Genomic DNA, 17,284 nt, shown 5'->3' with positions numbered 1-17,284 from the left:
CCTTGTCACTTCCCAGCTGTGTCCTCAGCCTGGCTGAGTTAGAAGGTTCCCCCCAGACCAGGAGATGTTCCTGGCACTCCAGCCCCACTGTGTTAACACCAAGCCTCCACTCCTTTCTGCCCTGTACTGTTTTTCTGTAGTTTTCTAATCTAATCATATGGAAGGCAATAGGTTTTTTCCCAGTCCCTGGAGCTTGCCATAGACATTTCAGCAGGTTTTGGGGTTTGGGGTTTTTTTGGCTAGTGGTTCTTATCTGTGTAGGGTCGGTGTGTTAAACAGAAAAAAAATCAGATGGATGACTGTCGAAAAACCATAATGAGGACAAAAGGTCCAACTTCCACGTGCTGTCTGTGTATAAAGACACATCCTCACCATGCTAGCATGCAGGCTAGAAATCCAAGTCATAGCTACACAGACTTCAGCCATCAAAACTGTCACTGAACAGGGTAAGAAGGGGGAGCGGGTGGGGAGTCATCAACTTGGCTTTGTTTCTTAGGCTGTAGAAGCCAAGAAAGGAGGAAACCATCCAAGGAAAGACAAACTGGCATCTCCAAAGCAGAATGCTCTGCTTTTGGCATTTACTTTAAAAATTAAGACATTTTTGGAGACTTTTTTTATTGCTGAAAACCTAACCCAAGGGAATAAACGCAGTGCTAAATGCAACCAGCAAGTAGTGTTACTTATGACTGTCACTCATCTAGAAGTTTTTTCTGTGCTTTAATCAGTGCAAACCACTCAAATCCGGGGCTGCCAGGCTGTGCTGGGCAGGATAGACAGGACCTGTCTGCTGCTCATTGCTGCCACGAAGGGTCCTGAGGTGTGGGCAGAGAAGGCAAAGCCCAGGGACATGGTTTGGGCTGCCTGTAGCTCATCCTTCTGGGTCCTCGAGGCTGTGGGACTGCACGGGAAGCTCAGGCAGGGGCGAAGCGGGGCTGGAGTTCAGTCTCTGGAGGTGGTAATTCGGTCCACCTGCAAAAAGGAAAAAAAAAACCCAGAGATCTGAGTGTCAGCCTCTGCCATGTCAGGTCTGGGCTTGGACAATGGAGGACTTTGTGTGTGCAGGATAACAATCCAGGCTTGGTGGGATTACTCACTGTAACTGAGATACTGTAGGAGAACTTGGTGTGATGGGGGGGCTAATCCTTGCTCCCAAGGGATGTGTGTGATGTAGTGTAGCTCTGCTTCTCTTTCTTGCCTATTAATGACTACTGAGGCTAATCCTACCCCCTCTGCACCTCTAGGACTGCAGTGGGCATTTGCAAACAGCTCAGCAGCCCTGGAAGGAGGTTGGGTGTTTGTGAATCAGAAGATTGTATTTTGAGGACACTTAAGATGCAGTTACAGCTGAAACATGCTCGGCAGGATGGGAATTGGGTCCTTTGCTGCAAGTCCAACACAAACTGGTCTGGTCTTGGCTGCTGTTTCTTTGTGAAACAACCTTGGACCGAGCCTCTGGTAAAGGTGAGAAGGGACAAGGAGTCAGGGGTATGAACTCCTGAGCTCCCACACATCTGGGGGAAGGCAGGATCCCACAGTGTAATTAGCAGTGTCAGCTAGGGGCTCTGTGCCAGGCTGGGTTTTGCTTTGAAAATGCCTGTGGTTCAGGCAGGACCCCTGATTTTGGGCTTTTCTACCTGCTTCCATTCTGGGAAGGAGCATCCACCCAGGCTATGTGGTCTTAGGAGCAGCTATAGTTCTTCCTCTATTTATTCCATAGAATAAATGGCAGATATTTCCCTTTGAAACAGGACTTTGTAAAGTGCTTTCCATAGTCACTGAAACAAGCAGAAAATGCCAAAGACCACAACATTCCCAGGCTGGTGAGCCCTTTTCCCGGCTGAACATTTCCCTCTTGTTTCCATGGTGTTAAAGCTGAGGTCTCACTGCAGTTCTTTTTTTTTTTTTTCCCTCTCCTACACTAATAGCAACTACCCACATCTACCCAAGAACAGTTTTTCTCAGAGCTGCCACCAGTGTACCTCCAGTTATCCACAGCCCCCTAGCTGCTGACCTGCTAGAAACCAGCTGGTCACATCCAGCTATCCCGCTGGTGCATTCAATGGAAGACAGATACAAAATAAATTACTTGCTTTATTGCTTTTCCATGTAGGCATTGGCCATGATACTGTTTAGACGTGTGGTAACCCAGATGGGAGGGGTAAAGTCTTGAGGCACAGAATGCTTCTTGGAGAGATGCAACCAATTCTAAGCTGCAGCAGGTTTAGGAGTAGGTCTGAGCTTTTTGTCTCTCCTGCTCAGCAGGAGCCCTGCCCTCCTTACCAGTGGCACCTCCCACTGCACAAGGTGGCATCAAGTGACTGAACAGATCAGGAAGGAAACGAACAGATTAAAAATCCCTTCCCAAGCCCAGCTGCTCCACTTGCAAGCAGGTGCCTTTCTGGGTGAGCTCACGGCAGCCTCCAGGCCCACTTGCTCCCTGCCTTACTTGGATGTGGTCCTGCAGGGACAGTCCTTGAGGCAATTAATGCATCCTACATTTTAAGCCCTGTCGTGAGCCTTTCCTGAAGGCTGTCTGCCAGTTATGCAAAGGGAGATGATGTGGCTGTTCTGTGGGATCAAGCTGAACTGATGGAAAGGAGTGGGGTGAGGACTGCTGTTCACCATCCGTGAGGGGTAGTTACACATTCGCTGGGTCACAGAAGCCTGTAACTCCTCACAGTGTGATTCTGTAGGAGTTTTTCCTGTGTGTGTAATTCCCAGCTTTGTGCAACTCTGTCCTGTGTTGGCATGGAGCATGTGTGTGTTCAGTTTCCCCAAAGATAACCTGTTGGGTCTGTCTGGATATAAGAGATTTTAAATTTTCAGTGGCGTTTCTGGGTAGGCTTAGAAAAACACATCTTCCTGAGGAGAAGATATGCTGTAAAAAATGAGGGGAAGGGATGTGAGTGGCTGCCACAGTTCACAGCAGAGCAGTCCAGCTGGTGGCCACGGGGACCATTCTGTCTGGTGTGGTCAAGCTCTTCCACAGGTCTCATGGTGGGGCTGCAAGTGCTGGAGAGGAGGTTCTGTAGCTCAAGCTGAGTTTTCCCAGCACAGGCCATACACTGGTAGCCCTGAAGTGTGGCTTGGGTGATGGAATCAACTCCAGGCACATCCCTGAGGGTTGCTGATGTGATGTGAGCCATCCTGTGCAGGCTGGCAGTGTCTTGCCTAATACTGGGGCCTAATAAACGCTGCTTGTGAGCTTTAGGAGATTTGTTCAGCTGGGATCAGAAAGGAGGAGCCAGTGTCTCCTTCCTAGCAATGACTCACTGTGTGAGTGTGGCCACTGGAGCAGGGAGGCTGCCAGCAGGGAGGTTTTACTGCATCCCATGCAGGTTTGCTGATTTTTCCTCTTAGCAGGAGCTGCAGCGCCGCTTCGGTACAGCCGAGGTGCAGGGTGTGCCTGTGCAGGGTATTTCTCTGCTTAATAAGGCCCTTGGACACACTACAAATGATCTGGTCAGGGCCACCATGCTGCCACCTGCCCTGCATGTGGCCAGAATCCATTTCCTGCTGCACGGGAGCCCCTGGGAGCCCAATTGGCTCTGAGTTGTAGTGGGATTGTGAGAGTCTCCAGCACGTCTGGGCTCAGGGCTGCTTTGGGGATCCTGCATTACAGTAATGCTGCTGCTCCCTGTCCAAACACAGGCTAGCAGCTTGTTTGTTTAAACTGGTTTCCATAGGAATTCATAAGGACCATGGGAACATATTTTATTTGACCTAAACAATAAAGAATGAGACTGGCGAGGGAGGAAGGAGTCGCATCAGATCAGATCTGATTTGTGGGGTTGATTTGTCTCTTAGGCTGGGTAATCTCTTCAGCACTGAATGGACCATCTTGGCAAGCCAGCTTGCTTTTTTCCTTCTCCCTTGTTTTTTTCAAATGCCAGCAGTTGATTCCAGTCAGCCGAGAAATGGACAGAAATAGTCAGAAATAGCCTCTCTTTAAGCACACAGTGCAGCTTTTGGGTCAGGCTTGGAAGACTCTCTCCTGTCTGATGGGCAAAATGCACAAAGCTGTGCAGAGCCACCTGGGGTGCTGTTAATCCTCTGAGGCCAAGGCTGGGGTGGCCCCAGGGGCAGCGTGGGCAGAGATTGCCCAGGGTGCTGTAGGAGAGATGGGAGATGAAGCCAAGCTGCTGCAGCATGTTGCTTGTTGGACATTCCAAGCTGTGGGAGCTGGTTAACATGGAGAGCTGGAAACGTGGCAAGCCAGAAATAGATGTAATAGCAGCAAGGAGATGCTGGAGAAGCAGCCAAGCAAGGAGGGTGTGTGGGCAATGGGGAAGGCAGCCAGGATGCGCCACTGAGATGAATTTCCATCCCTCTACAGCATTTTTTAGTGTTTCACTGGCAGACCAGTCAGCTGTCACTAGAGATAAGGCCACCAAATCCTCCTCACTAATGCTCTGAATGCCAAGAGGTGCTGCTACAGCTCTGCACTGTTATGCTGGAAAGCTTGTGAAGCTAAGGACACACCACCTCAGTGGGTCAGGATGCCCACTCTCTGGCTGTGTGCTGCCCTTTGTGCTCTGCACTGTTGGTTTCTACAAGGTGGGGGCAGCTCATTCACTTTGTGGATCTTCCCACCAGCACAGTGAGTGTGGATGTTTGCTTTCTTAGGGGGAAAGAATTAGAAAATAGCTCTTACCACTTCCTGGGGTGGTGCAGGGAACAATCACTTTTCTCAGACTAAGAAGTTGGGGTTATGAGCAGACCTGGGCAGACCAGGTGAATCTGTAGGAATGGCTCTGTGGCTATTCTGTTTCTGTGACACAGTGCCCTGGTAACGGGGCATCAATTTTACAAGCAAAACGTCCCCTTCTGCAGTATGGACAGCAAAAATGTTGCAGTGTAATGTTCTCTTTTCTAGCTTGATCTTGTACCAAAAGGGTCTGGGGAAAGAGTTCCTATTTGGGCTACTGCTTCCCCACTGAATGTCTTACAGTGACCCAAGAAGTGGGTTTTTCTTTTTGCAGGTGGCATTCCTGTGATCCCAGGTGTTACCTGGGGGGTTTCTGTGCAAGCAGGTACTGTATGGGGCTATGGGTGTGCTCTGCAGTGGTGAAACACTGTTTACCAGAGAGCAAGAGGAGAATAAGGTGGTGAATCAACACCATTTCCTGTGCCAGAGCAAGGGTGAGCACTGCTTTAGAGCAGAAAAGGTAGATACAGGTAAATTAAAGAAGCTTGCATGAATGTCTTGTAGTTAGCAGCTTGAGGCTCAGCACTGGAGCTGTGCTGGAGGCCCACGTGCTGGAAGAGTGTGAAGATAAATGTCAGGAAGCAGGTTGCTCTGCTTTGGAGCAGACAGTCTATTATAATTTATTCAAACCAAATGCATATACACTTCTGTGCATCTCACTGAGCTTCTGGGATCTTTTATTTGTCTTCAAATGCCATATGGTATGAGACCAGCTCTATGTGGAAGTGTTTCTGTGTAAAGGGCCTGCAGGTCCTTTGCTCACTGCTTTTTAGCCACATCAGGATTTAAGAAAAGGGCTTCCTAGCTAAGGATGCTGGCTGTGTCCTTTTCCACTTGTTTTCTCACTGCCATTTTTATTAGCTTAAATTAAATGTGAAGTATGATGGGTGTGCTCAGATAGCCCACATGGAAAAACAAGCAAATGAGAACCTTGGCAGTGTCTTGCAGTTACCTGTTACAGCTCCCTTGCTCTTCAGAGAATAGCACTTGGCATCTGTTAAAGAACTGGGGGTCCCCTGCCCCCTCCCCAGTGTGCCTGGAAATGCATCCAGCCCCCTGGCAGCAGCTGAGGAGCAGGAGCAGGGAGAGTCTTGTACTGCAGCCCTGGCCTCACTTGGGGCAGATCCTGCACACAGCCAGTTTTCCATGCCTATTTATTGTGATATTCCCTGCTCCTCTACTGGCCTGAGCAGATGTGACCAACAGCTCTGACCATGAAAGTCAAAAGCTTGGAGCAGTTTGACCCATTTTTGTTTTGGATTGCAATACAAATGAGACCTGCTGTTTATTTTTGCAGATGCAAGCAAACAAAAGTGGAATGTCGTGCTCCCAACATCTGTGTAGGCACCAACTTTTATTGTGTACTAAGGACATATTGCATGTTTCAAAGCACTTTGTTTCAAACTCTACCACTGTTTCACTGGTACTTGTATAGGGAAGGTATTTGTGAGAAGTGCAAGTCCAAGCTGCTCACTTTATCTAGGAAAAATAAATCATCGTGTTTGATATTCTTCCCCTGGAGAGGTGAGGATCCCTGAGGAAATTAATTCATGAATGGCTCTGACTGGAGGAGGGGTGGAATTTCAGCCAGGCTTTTGTCATTGTGGGTTTTGCTTACAAAGTTATCCAAGCATTTTTTAGACATGAACAATTCCTGAGCCCCAGCTGTTGTCTTACAGGAATGTGCACGGAATTGTACTATCTCAGCATCTGTCTTGTAGTTCTCCACTGCTAAGTTTGCAAAGTAGCCTGTCTGCATGTTACCCAAACAGGTTTCTTTTCCAAAAAAAAAAAAAAAAGAACTGTGAGTAATATTCACCAAGCCCAGGTCATGTATGAGAGCGATTTTGATTCATCTGGTGATATAGAAAAGGTAGTTAAATGAGAATTAAGGTACAGAATGTAATATTAAACAGTTCTTAGGGGTATCTTTGCGGGCTTTAGTGGCAAAATTATGGTTAGGAAAGGGCATTTGCAATATATTCTATCTCAGACATCAAAAAAAGCCTGTCTGGCTAGGAGAGAGGCAAGTTAAGCCCTGTGTTTTCCTGCTTTATATATACATATATATATAATATATGTATTATATATATATACACTGCCCTTAACTTTCATAGGGAAATGGATTTAACTAAAGACCAGTAATTCAGTTTGTTTAATGTCGGGCACTTGATTTTATTCAAAGGGTGAGATACAAAAAAGTAAGCAGAAAGACAAAACCCAAATTATAAAACACTACAGACAAAAGAAAGACATCTTCTGCATACAGCACACAAGAGGAAACAAGATACAGACTGGTCCCCACAAACCAAGCCAGCTGGATATGTACAGGCAGAGGCAAACAGATCTAGAAGGGAAGGGACGGTGCTATTTGCCACTTCAAATGCCTATTTACAGAAACTGAATTAAAGGCAAATAGTTTTCCTTTTATTCAAGCCAAATACTTTGTTTCTTCTTCCTGTTTCTGATGTAGAGGAGGAACTCCGTGCTTTGAGGCAAGTTTGGTACGTTCAGGTAGGACTAAAATCAGCCACAGCTAAACACTGATGTGCTGCTTCAGGCACTGCACTTCAGTCCCTCCCTCCATCCCACACACTGCTGCCAGGCACCTGACTTGGGGCATCAGGGACTGCTAGTGACAGCCAGAGAGGAGAAAAGCCTCAGCCTGGTGCTATTCATTATGCCTTGGGATGTTGTAAGCTGCATCTTAACCCAGCCTGGTGTGCCCAGGATAGTCCTGAGGCTCCTCCCTGAGCAGAGTTGTGCACCACATCCTATCCATGAGCTCCCTCCCACTTGAGTCAGAGATGGTCTCTGTGGAACTCTTCCAGCACAGAAGGGTTGACACTTCAAACACGGTGTCAAGGCAGCTTTCTGCCTAGGAGTGCATCCCCATGTCAGTGGCAGGGAGCTACCTTGGTCAGTAAGACCATGCTAATAAGGAGATGGCATTTGTCACATCATTGCTGCACCTTCCAAGGACACAGCTCCCCAAGCACTGGTGTGGGCTCTTTGTAAGGTTTGCACAGACATTGCTCACTCATCCAAAAAATTCAGAAAAGAGCTGTCTGTAGCCTTTCTCTAGTAGAGCTAGGAAGCAAAACCTTTCTGACCAAAGTATATTTAATGTACAATTTGATTTCCTGTGGTGTGTGGAATAACTTTAGTAGTTGTGTGGAATTTCTCTGAGGTCTGTTGAGCAGAAACAACGTGAGCTGAGCCTGAAGTTCTCTGGTCTCTGGTCATTAAAAAATCCTAAGACCTGTGGGTGTATGCTTGCCTTTAAAAACCTCTGTAGACATAGATGAGGAAAACAGTTTCTTAAATCAAAATAAATTCTGAAAAACATATGCAGCAATAGGCAGCTGCTATTCCAAAGGGTAAAGGCCTTTATCTGTATTTACCTGTGGCTCAATTTTAGTGACAGGGTGACTGAATTTTTTTTAACACCTCAATTAGGAAGGAGGGAATTTTACTGGCTCAGTAAGCAAAACATTCATTTTGGAGAGCAGAAGACTGACTGGCTGTTAATAAATATCACAAGACATTCTAAAAGTTTTCTAAGGAAAAGAGAAGCATCATCTGTTCATCAAAATGCAACACATCTAGACAAAATGAGGTAAGGAAAGCTAAGAAGAGTCCTTTATACATTCTCACTTCACACAGGCATGGCAATTAACAACAGTGAGATGCTTAACAGATTCCCTACCATGCTCATCAGAGAAATTCTTCATAGCAAGTATGCTCCACAGCATTCTTTGATATTAAGCACTACAACATCCAGCAGCATAGCTGCAAGTAGCAACTAACCCTCTGTTTTGGCAGGCTCTTTGACACAGGCAGTTTGCTGGCAACTTGCAGAATTGCAGGGGGGGAAATGCTACCTTTACTTCTGACAATGAACAATCTGTCATGAGTTGTAATGCCTTAAATTACAAAGACTAAGGATTTGTCTATCACAGCATAAAACCAAATAGCTCAGCAATATCTGTACAGTTACACCCAATATGACAGTGTCAGACTTATATTTTTTTTTTTTACTTAGACTCCTGTTCTTTGGTCCTCTGTATACAACTTCCTTTCATAAATATTTGACAGCCTGCAGTACTGAACTTTTACTGAATAGCAACTTGTGTTTTACCAGGGATAGGAGACAATCATCTGCACAAGGCTAGATAAAAGCAATGCTTGCTGCTCTTCTTCTGAACAGTACAGGAGAAAAAAAAACTCTTGAAATAATTCTCTTCTAGGGCTCTTTCACATGAGCTCCCACACTGATGAGCACATACAGAGAGAACCAGCAAGTCCTTGTGTTGTTGGGATGGGGAGGGAATATGGGGGGGAGCCCTGACTTGGTTACTTGGTTCCAGCCCTCTGTGTGAGAGGTTTGCACAGTTTCTGTTCTTTTAAACAAGGTGAGTGGGAGGAGGGTGAAGAGAAGCTGTCCTCGAATTGTTAGCATGGAATATGTGTTGTTTTTTCCTTAAGGATAAGTGCTGTCTTCAAATGAAGCCAGGAAGTCTCCTGGTTGTGCTTAGGCAGAGGCACATAACTGTTAAGAGTTAGTGCCTGATGAGCAAATGCTGTCTAAATCAAATGGAGTATTTACTACTTTGTTCTTAAACAGACACTGGCAGCACAATGCATTCATGAATTAACAGTCTGAATATGATGTATTAATATATGTACATATATTGGTTTTGAGAAGCTGTTTCCAGCCAAGCAGCATTTCATAATAAAACTAAGTCTAGAGCTGCTACTGAATTGATCTTAGTTACTGTGATTTTTATATAAAGTGGAATCACTACAGGCATAGGCTTTGGAAACACCTCAGTCTGAGCAGTTGTCAGCCTGGATTGCTGATGCTGAACAGGAGTCACCCTGTGCAGGGAGAGCTGGGTTTTCAAGGGCACTGCATTTGTTAGAGCAGTTCTTTGGGGGCACTGAGTGACCTGGGATATTCACCAGCACTTGGCAAGCATTGCTTTGCCCCTCGTAGTAGGTTTTTCTTTTTATGGTGTGTGTGTAAAGCTAGTTCAAAACCCATCAAGCTGGTAGGAAATTCACCTTTTTCTGCAGTAGGAAATGTATAGCTTACTGCCCTTTGAGAAAGTCAGTGTTAAGTCTTCAAGGTGTATTTTCTAATTTCTGATTCTCTGCAAGCTTGTTACAAAACTATTGCCAAAGTAGATATTTCTGTCATGTTCATCAAGACTTTTTTTATCCCCTCTAATTTTAAACCAGCTGAATTTGACACAAGTCACACACAAACTGCTCCTAAGTAAAGCAGAAGCCATGCTTTCAGTAAGAGACTTTGGCTAATGTAGCCTCAGCAAGGCAGGATGAGTGCTGTCTCTCTGCCAGAGAGATACAAGGTCAAAGCTTTCTCCTACACATTCAGACTAGTAAGTGATTTGCAGCAGCATAAAGCTGGTTCCATGGGATGTGTTTGCAGTGCTCATTTCAAAAGGAAAAATCCTCAGCATGGGAAGGCTTCTACTCAGTTAAAAAACAGCAACAAAACACCAGCACAAGCTGAGCACTGGTCCTGTCCCTCTTCTCCCCCACTTTGGTCAGCATCCACACCGAGTCAGCCACTGCTTCCACTGACACTCAAAGGCATGAGTTCACTGTCTGTGTGGGCACAACTACAGGCTTATGCTGGTGTTTACACAGTGTGTTCTGGCCCACCGAGTCTGAGATTGTCACTTGCTATGTATTTGGCATAGATAAAATCCTTCTGAAGCAACATTATTTTCTTAGCACTTTTATCCTGCGTCAAAAATGTAGGAGGTTGTGACGAGTCAGCTGAACTCCCTGTTGTACATAAGGCAGAAGTTGACCCCCCAAAATGCTTGTTTACAGTTTTGTTCACTGTTAAAATATCTGTAAAAGTATGACCAGTAACAGCTCTTGTTGGAGTTGCATGTTCTGGTGTCGTGCTTCACTGCCTGAGAGCATGACAGGAAATTCATTCAATGGTTTCTCATCTACAACTGGAATGAGCCACAGTGGATAAGGAACAATGACTGTATCATAAAGTAAAGTGGAGGGCCCCTTACCTAGAAGACTCAGTAATCTTTAAAGAAAACCATTTAACATCTTTCATGGAAATCTGCTGTTCAGAAAAACCCAAAGCTATTGACATAGCATGTGGAATCAATTTGACAATCACTACTGTAATGGAATTACGGTGATCTTATACACAAACAATGATTTACCAAAATAAGATTTACCTAGGGGGCTTTAAAATCAAGTTATTTTGGTACCAAAAAGAGTCTTTCATTTAATTCCCCTTTGCCCCTATGATTCAGATGATCTTTCACTCTACAGTTACGGACTTGGCCAGATTTCTTGGAAAATCAACCTGCAGAGAGGGAGGAGAAAGAACAGGCTTGTGAGTATTTAGGCACTTTCTTTTTTTGTGTATAGCTCTGTAATGTGTGGAACGTTCTGTGTTTAAATTGAAAACAACTGAATATATTTTCATGTTAATTTAGGCTAATTGGCACAGAGGTTCAAAAACTTCAGTTGTTATGACTCCTCTAACAAGAGCTAAGGAGTTAATCCCTTTAGCCTACATTGTTACAGTGCTTGAGTGAAAAAACCTAGAGGCCAGTGTCTGTGTTAAGATCAAATACCTCACACAAACAAACTTTGGTTGTCAAAATCCTCCTGTGGATTGTTACCTTCCTTCTAGCTTCCTACCAGCTCTCCAGAAACTGTCTGCTGGTACCAGAAAACAGACACACATCCAAATTTAAACTGCACAAGACTCAGCCAAGTGTACAAGACTGCCTTGTTCTGTTCACACAAAGCTTCTGTAGTTGCCAGGTCTGCCACTGAACCTGGTCCTTCCAGTAGCTCAAGCAGTTACACAGACAACCCCCACAGACTCCCAACATCACCCAGTGCATCTTTTCCAGATCTGCAGACAGCAAACAGGAGTGCAGAAGGAAGGAAAGCTGTACTTACATCGTATCCCCTGAGAACTGCAAGGTGGAAAGCCAGAAGCTGAAGGGGGATAACACTCAGGATCCCCTGCAGACAGTCCACTGAGTGGGGAACCTTGATTGTTCTCTTATTGTTCTTAATTGTCTCGATGTCTTCCTTATCACAAATCACAACAGGTCGTCCCTGTAGCAAAAGGAAACATTGAAGAAAAAGAGGTCAAGGAGATTTTCTCACTTTCACTTAGAGCATCAGTGGCAACAGTGTTTTACTTAATTTAGCACAGAACAGCTCAGAATCCCTGTAGCATATCTTAAAGGCTGAACAAATCACAATAGGCCTCTGCAACCTGCTGCAAAAATTGCAATTGAAATTCCCAGAGTATCTCCTGAACTCACATTTTAGGCAGTGACAACAAAGCAAATAGCTTGGGTGCTCTGTAAACTGCTTTTCTATCAACAGCACCACTTGTGCTGTGCTGTGACCTTTGCCAGGTACTTACCTGCCGTGCAATCACCTGCTGGAGAGCATTCTGGCACTTGGCATAGGTGTGGTCTCTCATGATGATCATGATCACAGGCATGAGTTTGTCCACCAGTGCGAGAGGGCCGTGCTTCAGCTCACCTGCCAGTATCCCTTCAGAGTGCATGTAGGTAATTTCTTTAATTTTCTAAATAGGGGGAAAAGTAATTCATAAAGCTTTGGGCAAAATTTCAATTTTATTTTTTTTAACCATCTTTGTGGCTTCTTCCACTTTGTTTATAACTCTGTAAAAATGTGTTCTGGCTCTCCTCAGATCCAATATGTAGACGAGGCAGCCTGAAAACCTAGCTCAAAGTTGTGCCTCTGGGCTGAGCTGCTTGCAGGCCACCAACACATCTGCTGTTCTCACAGCAAACCCACCCCAAGCCCCATCTTTGCCATCAGCCAACGTATCCATCACCAGCCTTGAACTGGGCAGTTTCTTTTGCATGTGGGTGCAGCCACCTCCTCAAAGGTAAGAACTGCACTGAAGAGGTTTTACAAAGGACATGCTCAGTTTTGGATGCTGAGCATTCCTGGCAGTGCCACCCCAACAGTTCAAAGAACTGACTGATTAGGGTGCCCATAGTTAGCCTGTCACAGCCCAATTAGCCTGTCACAGTAAAGCATTCCCAGCTTTCCAAAGGGATATGGAAAATCCCTTTCAACCCTGTGGCTGCTACATGACTTGGGCAGCTTCAAGCATCAGTCCCAGCAGGGAGAGTTTTAGCTACATGACCCAGTCTGGCAGCCAACACCCTGTAGCTGTAAGCTGCTTTTAAAACAACTCATAGCTGTGTGTTGTTCCCTGTGCTTCAAATTTGAAGTCCAGAGCTAAATGTGTTTCTTTGAACCAGCTTTAAATAAAGAAATCTCTTACCAGGGCTCCCTCAAGACACGTGGCATAATGGTAACCACGTCCCATGATGAGAACAGACTTCTGATGGTATAGCTCAGTGGCCAGCTTCTGGATCTCATCATCCATACTCAACACTTCTTTAATTAAGTCTAGAAGGAAAGAAAAGCATTGCAGTGCATGTACTCTCAAACTGTACAGTCTGTTCATGCTTCATATACACAGCAGTGAACTGCATAAAAACTGGAGTCAGTGTTTTCATAGTCAAATTTTAGTGGTCTGAGGACATAAGAGAGAACACAGTTGTGGTAATTATTGCTAAGGTTGCTCCTATCTGATCCCCTCAGTCTTTCAAAAGCAGAGTTCAGGCCCTGCTGAAGTCCAACCCCTGGTGAGGTGCAGTACAGATTCCTACCTGGCAGCCCCTTCAGCCCACGCATGATTTCCTTGCGCCTCTCCTGCATAGAAATTCTGTCATCACACATCATCAGGGCAAACATCACCAGGGAGACAAACTGGCTGGTGTAGGCCTAATGAGGGTGAGGGAAAAGAGAGGAAACAGTCATTAAGACAATAACCAGTTGTCACCTACTACATAAAAGCCTTAAGCTGGCTTTTGGCTTTATCCTTAACACAGCACCAGCTGGCAGGTCTCACTCCAGTTATCAATAAAGAGGAACATGAAATTCACAGGACAAACTCATTTGAGCAAGTCTAAAATTGAGGGGTGCCATTGCACATTGTTCTTATGTTCCAAGAGATTAATACGCAACAAGCAAAAAGGAATATTTCTAAGGTTCTCTGAAGACCATTAAATCCTATTTTGTGACTATCCCATCTTGTGATCCTTTTTTATTTTGACAGCTGGACACGGTGATCTTAAGAGTTCTTTTCCACCTGTGACAATTCTGTTATTCTGTGACCATCCCTGTGCTCTTTACTGCAAATAAATGCTGAACAGACTGAAGCAGGCAGACCCACTGACTGGAGAGGTGCAGTGGAAGCCCACCACTAACATCTGGTCACAACGGGACAGCCAGCTGGGATTTTTTTGGATTGCATTCAAGGAACCAAAAGGCAGCTGAAAAGGTGAGAGATTTCCCATCTTGCTTCTTTCAGGAACAGATTCTGAACACTTCACACCTTGGAGAGGCTCTGTATTTGTCTAAAAGCCCACAGTGACTGGTGTACTGACTCTGGGGTCAATCATTTGCACAGGCAAATGAAATTAGTGTGCAAGTTGAGGCAATTCTATTCACAAAACTATTTGAGATACAGTATGAAACACCTATTGCAAAGTCCAGCCTCTGGACTCCCTAAAATACAAATGTTATGAAATGGGCTGTGGTGCCAGCCTGGGATTGAAGTCACTTAGAAATAAGATTAAGACTTGTAGTATTTCTGTCCCTTCCCAAGAAGTGATCAAACTTTCATGTTGCCACACTGGAGAAGACTGAAATAGCTCTGAAGGAATCTAGAAAAGCTTCAGTTATGCTGAGTTGTCAAGATTGCTCTGGAATTGTGATCTTTGATGTACTTTAATGTACTCTTTTGTGATGTATTTTGTTTTGGTGCTGCTGAGGTTAAATAAGTAAACAGCACCAAACCAGTCATGCTAACAGTGCCTGTGTTGTTTAGAATACATCCTCAAATTGAGGGTCTGGACAAGCTTAGGGCAGATTCTTTTCAAGTTCATATTTCATATACACACTTTTGGTAACTCCTCTCATTACCAGAGAGAAAAATGCCACTTTCAGTTATCTCCAAACTGTAATGTTGGCTATGTGAAAACAACCCAGGGACACACAACTCCTTCAAGAGTTTCTTGTAAGAGATTCATGAATTTTCCATGATCAAATTCCCCAATGAAATATTAAACTCAAATGTGGGTTTTGGCTGAATTTATGTAACAGATTGACATCATCTCGCCTCTAAATGTAACTAAATCAAAGCAGATTTCACCATGCAGAAGCACTTCATCAAAATGAAATGCAGTAAAGCAAGTTATTTTATACTGTATTACACGTAGCGAGATGCATCAACCAAAGAATAATTCTGCTAGGTGGACATCAGCACTGGTTTCACTAAAAGACCATTCCCCCATTTGCTGAAAGTAGAGTTTTAGTATCACACTTTCTTTAGTAAGGCAGAGCCATTAAGGGCAGTTACCTGCTGACAAACTTCCTATAATCTTGTCTTTTAATTCCTTTTTTCATCTTTAGACCTTAGTTTAAACCTGCACCTCAAAACAAATGATGGCAAAGAGAAGGGAATTCTTCCCTCTTAGGAAGTTTTGCCCTCTGACACCTCTTTGTTTTCAGTATTATATTGCTTCTTATAATATTTTATTTACCAAAAAAGCCCTTTGCAAGACACAAGAAAACTGAGTGATGTTGGGCACACGGTCATTAACTACAAAATCATCAATAGCAACAAGTGAAAAGGGAACAGAAAATGTTTAACACCCTCAAGGGAAACTTCTAGTCACAATAATCATAATCACCAGGAAGGGCTATCAACTTACAGACTCACCTTGGTACTGGCAACCCCAACCTCTGGTCCTGCATTGATGTGCACCCCACAGTCTGTCTCTCGGGATATGGAGCTGCCAACTGTGTTTGTAATTCCCACAGTCAAGGCTCCTCTCTCTTTGCAGTACCGAAGCCCCATCAAAGTGTCTGCTGTCTCACCTGAAAAGTATGGACAATGCACAGGTCAGTCACTGCTGTCACTGCAGCTGGAAAACTGCAGAGATTCCCCAGATTGAATCTTAGAGGTTTGTGTTTGACTGCAAGTGAAAAGAGGCAGTAGTTACTTCAGCCCTGGCACACTGTGTTTTAACCCTAACACAAAAACTAACAACAGTACTTGGTGTCAGGAGAAGCCAGTATTCTGAGATGGCTTTAAAAAAAAAAAAAAGACAGTTCAAGTGTATCTTCTTTAACAAAACCAACTTTCTTCCTTTTTCTGGTTAATAGAATTCACCTGAGATAGGGTGTGGTGGAGGAAAACGTGAGGATAATCTGGACCTGACCCAGCTGCACTGTACAGGGGATGAAATGGCAGAGTTCCAGCACCACCTCACTGCCCTGGAAAGCTGTGGAACTGTTTGCTAATGGTGCCTGAAAACATGGGAGCTTGCAAAATCTGTTATGGAGGAGATTATGTCTAAAACAAATGATCCCTGCTCAAAATAGTTTGCACTGTGCAAACACAACCTGGTTTAGATCAGACTTCATGTGTTGATTCAAAAAATCCACATACAAAGCAGAAGTTGATTTATATCAACATGATGAGGTGGGGAAGGAAACCTTTTTTTGGAATTTTTTGATGCTTTTGGGTAATAGTTTCATTTATTTTATGGATCAAGTCCAACATGTAACTCACTATTTGGTTGTGCTTAAATTAGAGAATTAAAACTATTCAAAAGAATTTAAAAATAGTTGACTTTACTCAGAGTTTAGTAGCATTTTTTTAGTCTGATTGATGGACTAATTCCTCACAGAGAAAGGACACAAAACTACTGTTACCATATGTAAGATTCAGCTAAATAAAACCCTGCACCAGCATGCAGATGGACAGGAGGAGAACTACTTTGTTTTTCCCCCACCCCCAGCATGTGTGTGCCAACTTCTCTCATGCACAACACATGCAATCCTAAGGCAGGCACAAAAATTTGGCCCTGCTGCCTTTTCCCTCCCATTTACAGGAAAGAGGGGGGTGAGTGGGTGGTAAAGTGAGCCCATACCTGACTGGCTGATGAAAAAGCAAACATCATCTCTGAAGACAGGGGTGTTTCTGTCCAAGAAGTCACTGGCTAGTTCAACCATAACAGGTAATTCAGTCAGTTCTTCCAGAACCTGACGGGTCTGGTAAAAAGAGAGGTCAGAATGTTTAAAAAAAAAAACCCAAGTGTCTGGAGCAAAGAGAAAAAAAGCTTTCTAGTTGCCATGCACTGGAAAATATTACTGTCAAAATACCATCTGAAAATGTGTCCTGGATTATGTTTTAATTACTCAATATACCCACACTCAAGTCACACAACTGCCCCTGTGACAAGCAGCTCTGGTTTCTGGCACAACAAAAAGCCTGTGTGGCAAACTCCTTCCTCACACGTAGATTGTTCTTAAATAAGTCTCATACATAGTCCTGGGGCTCTTTCTGTCAGACTATAACTTGTGTTACTGAAGGACTCAGAAGCTAATGCCTGTATCCAGACCAAGCCAGAAACTTGCTTTGGCTGGTCA

At 44.3% G+C, this 17,284-nt stretch overlaps 1 protein-coding gene across 5 annotated transcripts in view; it reads right to left on the bottom strand.

The window, feature by feature from the left end:
* Positions 1–598: 598 nt before the first annotated feature.
* GFPT1 (glutamine--fructose-6-phosphate transaminase 1) overlaps positions 599–17,284 on the bottom strand; it is a 41,163-nt gene continuing 24,477 nt past the window's right edge. For 3 of the 5 annotated variants that reach the window (XM_071729067.1, XM_071729063.1, XM_071729065.1), the window contains 7 exons: positions 16,786–16,906; positions 15,570–15,727; positions 13,453–13,567; positions 13,062–13,189; positions 12,162–12,329; positions 11,684–11,845; positions 6,859–11,075 (listed from right to left, as the gene is read on the bottom strand). In XM_071729067.1, the coding sequence (XP_071585168.1) occupies positions 11,031–11,075; positions 11,684–11,845; positions 12,162–12,329; positions 13,062–13,189; positions 13,453–13,567; positions 15,570–15,727; positions 16,786–16,906 (897 nt within the window). In that variant the 3' untranslated portion in view covers positions 6,859–11,030. Of the gene's footprint in view, positions 970–6,858; positions 11,076–11,683; positions 11,846–12,161; positions 12,330–13,061; positions 13,190–13,452; positions 13,568–15,569; positions 15,728–16,785; positions 16,907–17,284 lie in introns of those variants that run through there. The other 2 variants (XM_071729064.1, XM_071729066.1) reach the window with 1 other exon arrangement.

Source organism: Heliangelus exortis, chromosome 30 (assembly GCF_036169615.1).
Source record: "Heliangelus exortis chromosome 30, bHelExo1.hap1, whole genome shotgun sequence".
NCBI lineage: Eukaryota > Metazoa > Chordata > Aves > Apodiformes > Trochilidae > Heliangelus > Heliangelus exortis.
Note: the sequence above shows the minus strand (reverse complement) of the source record. Positions and strands in the feature narration are given on the sequence as shown.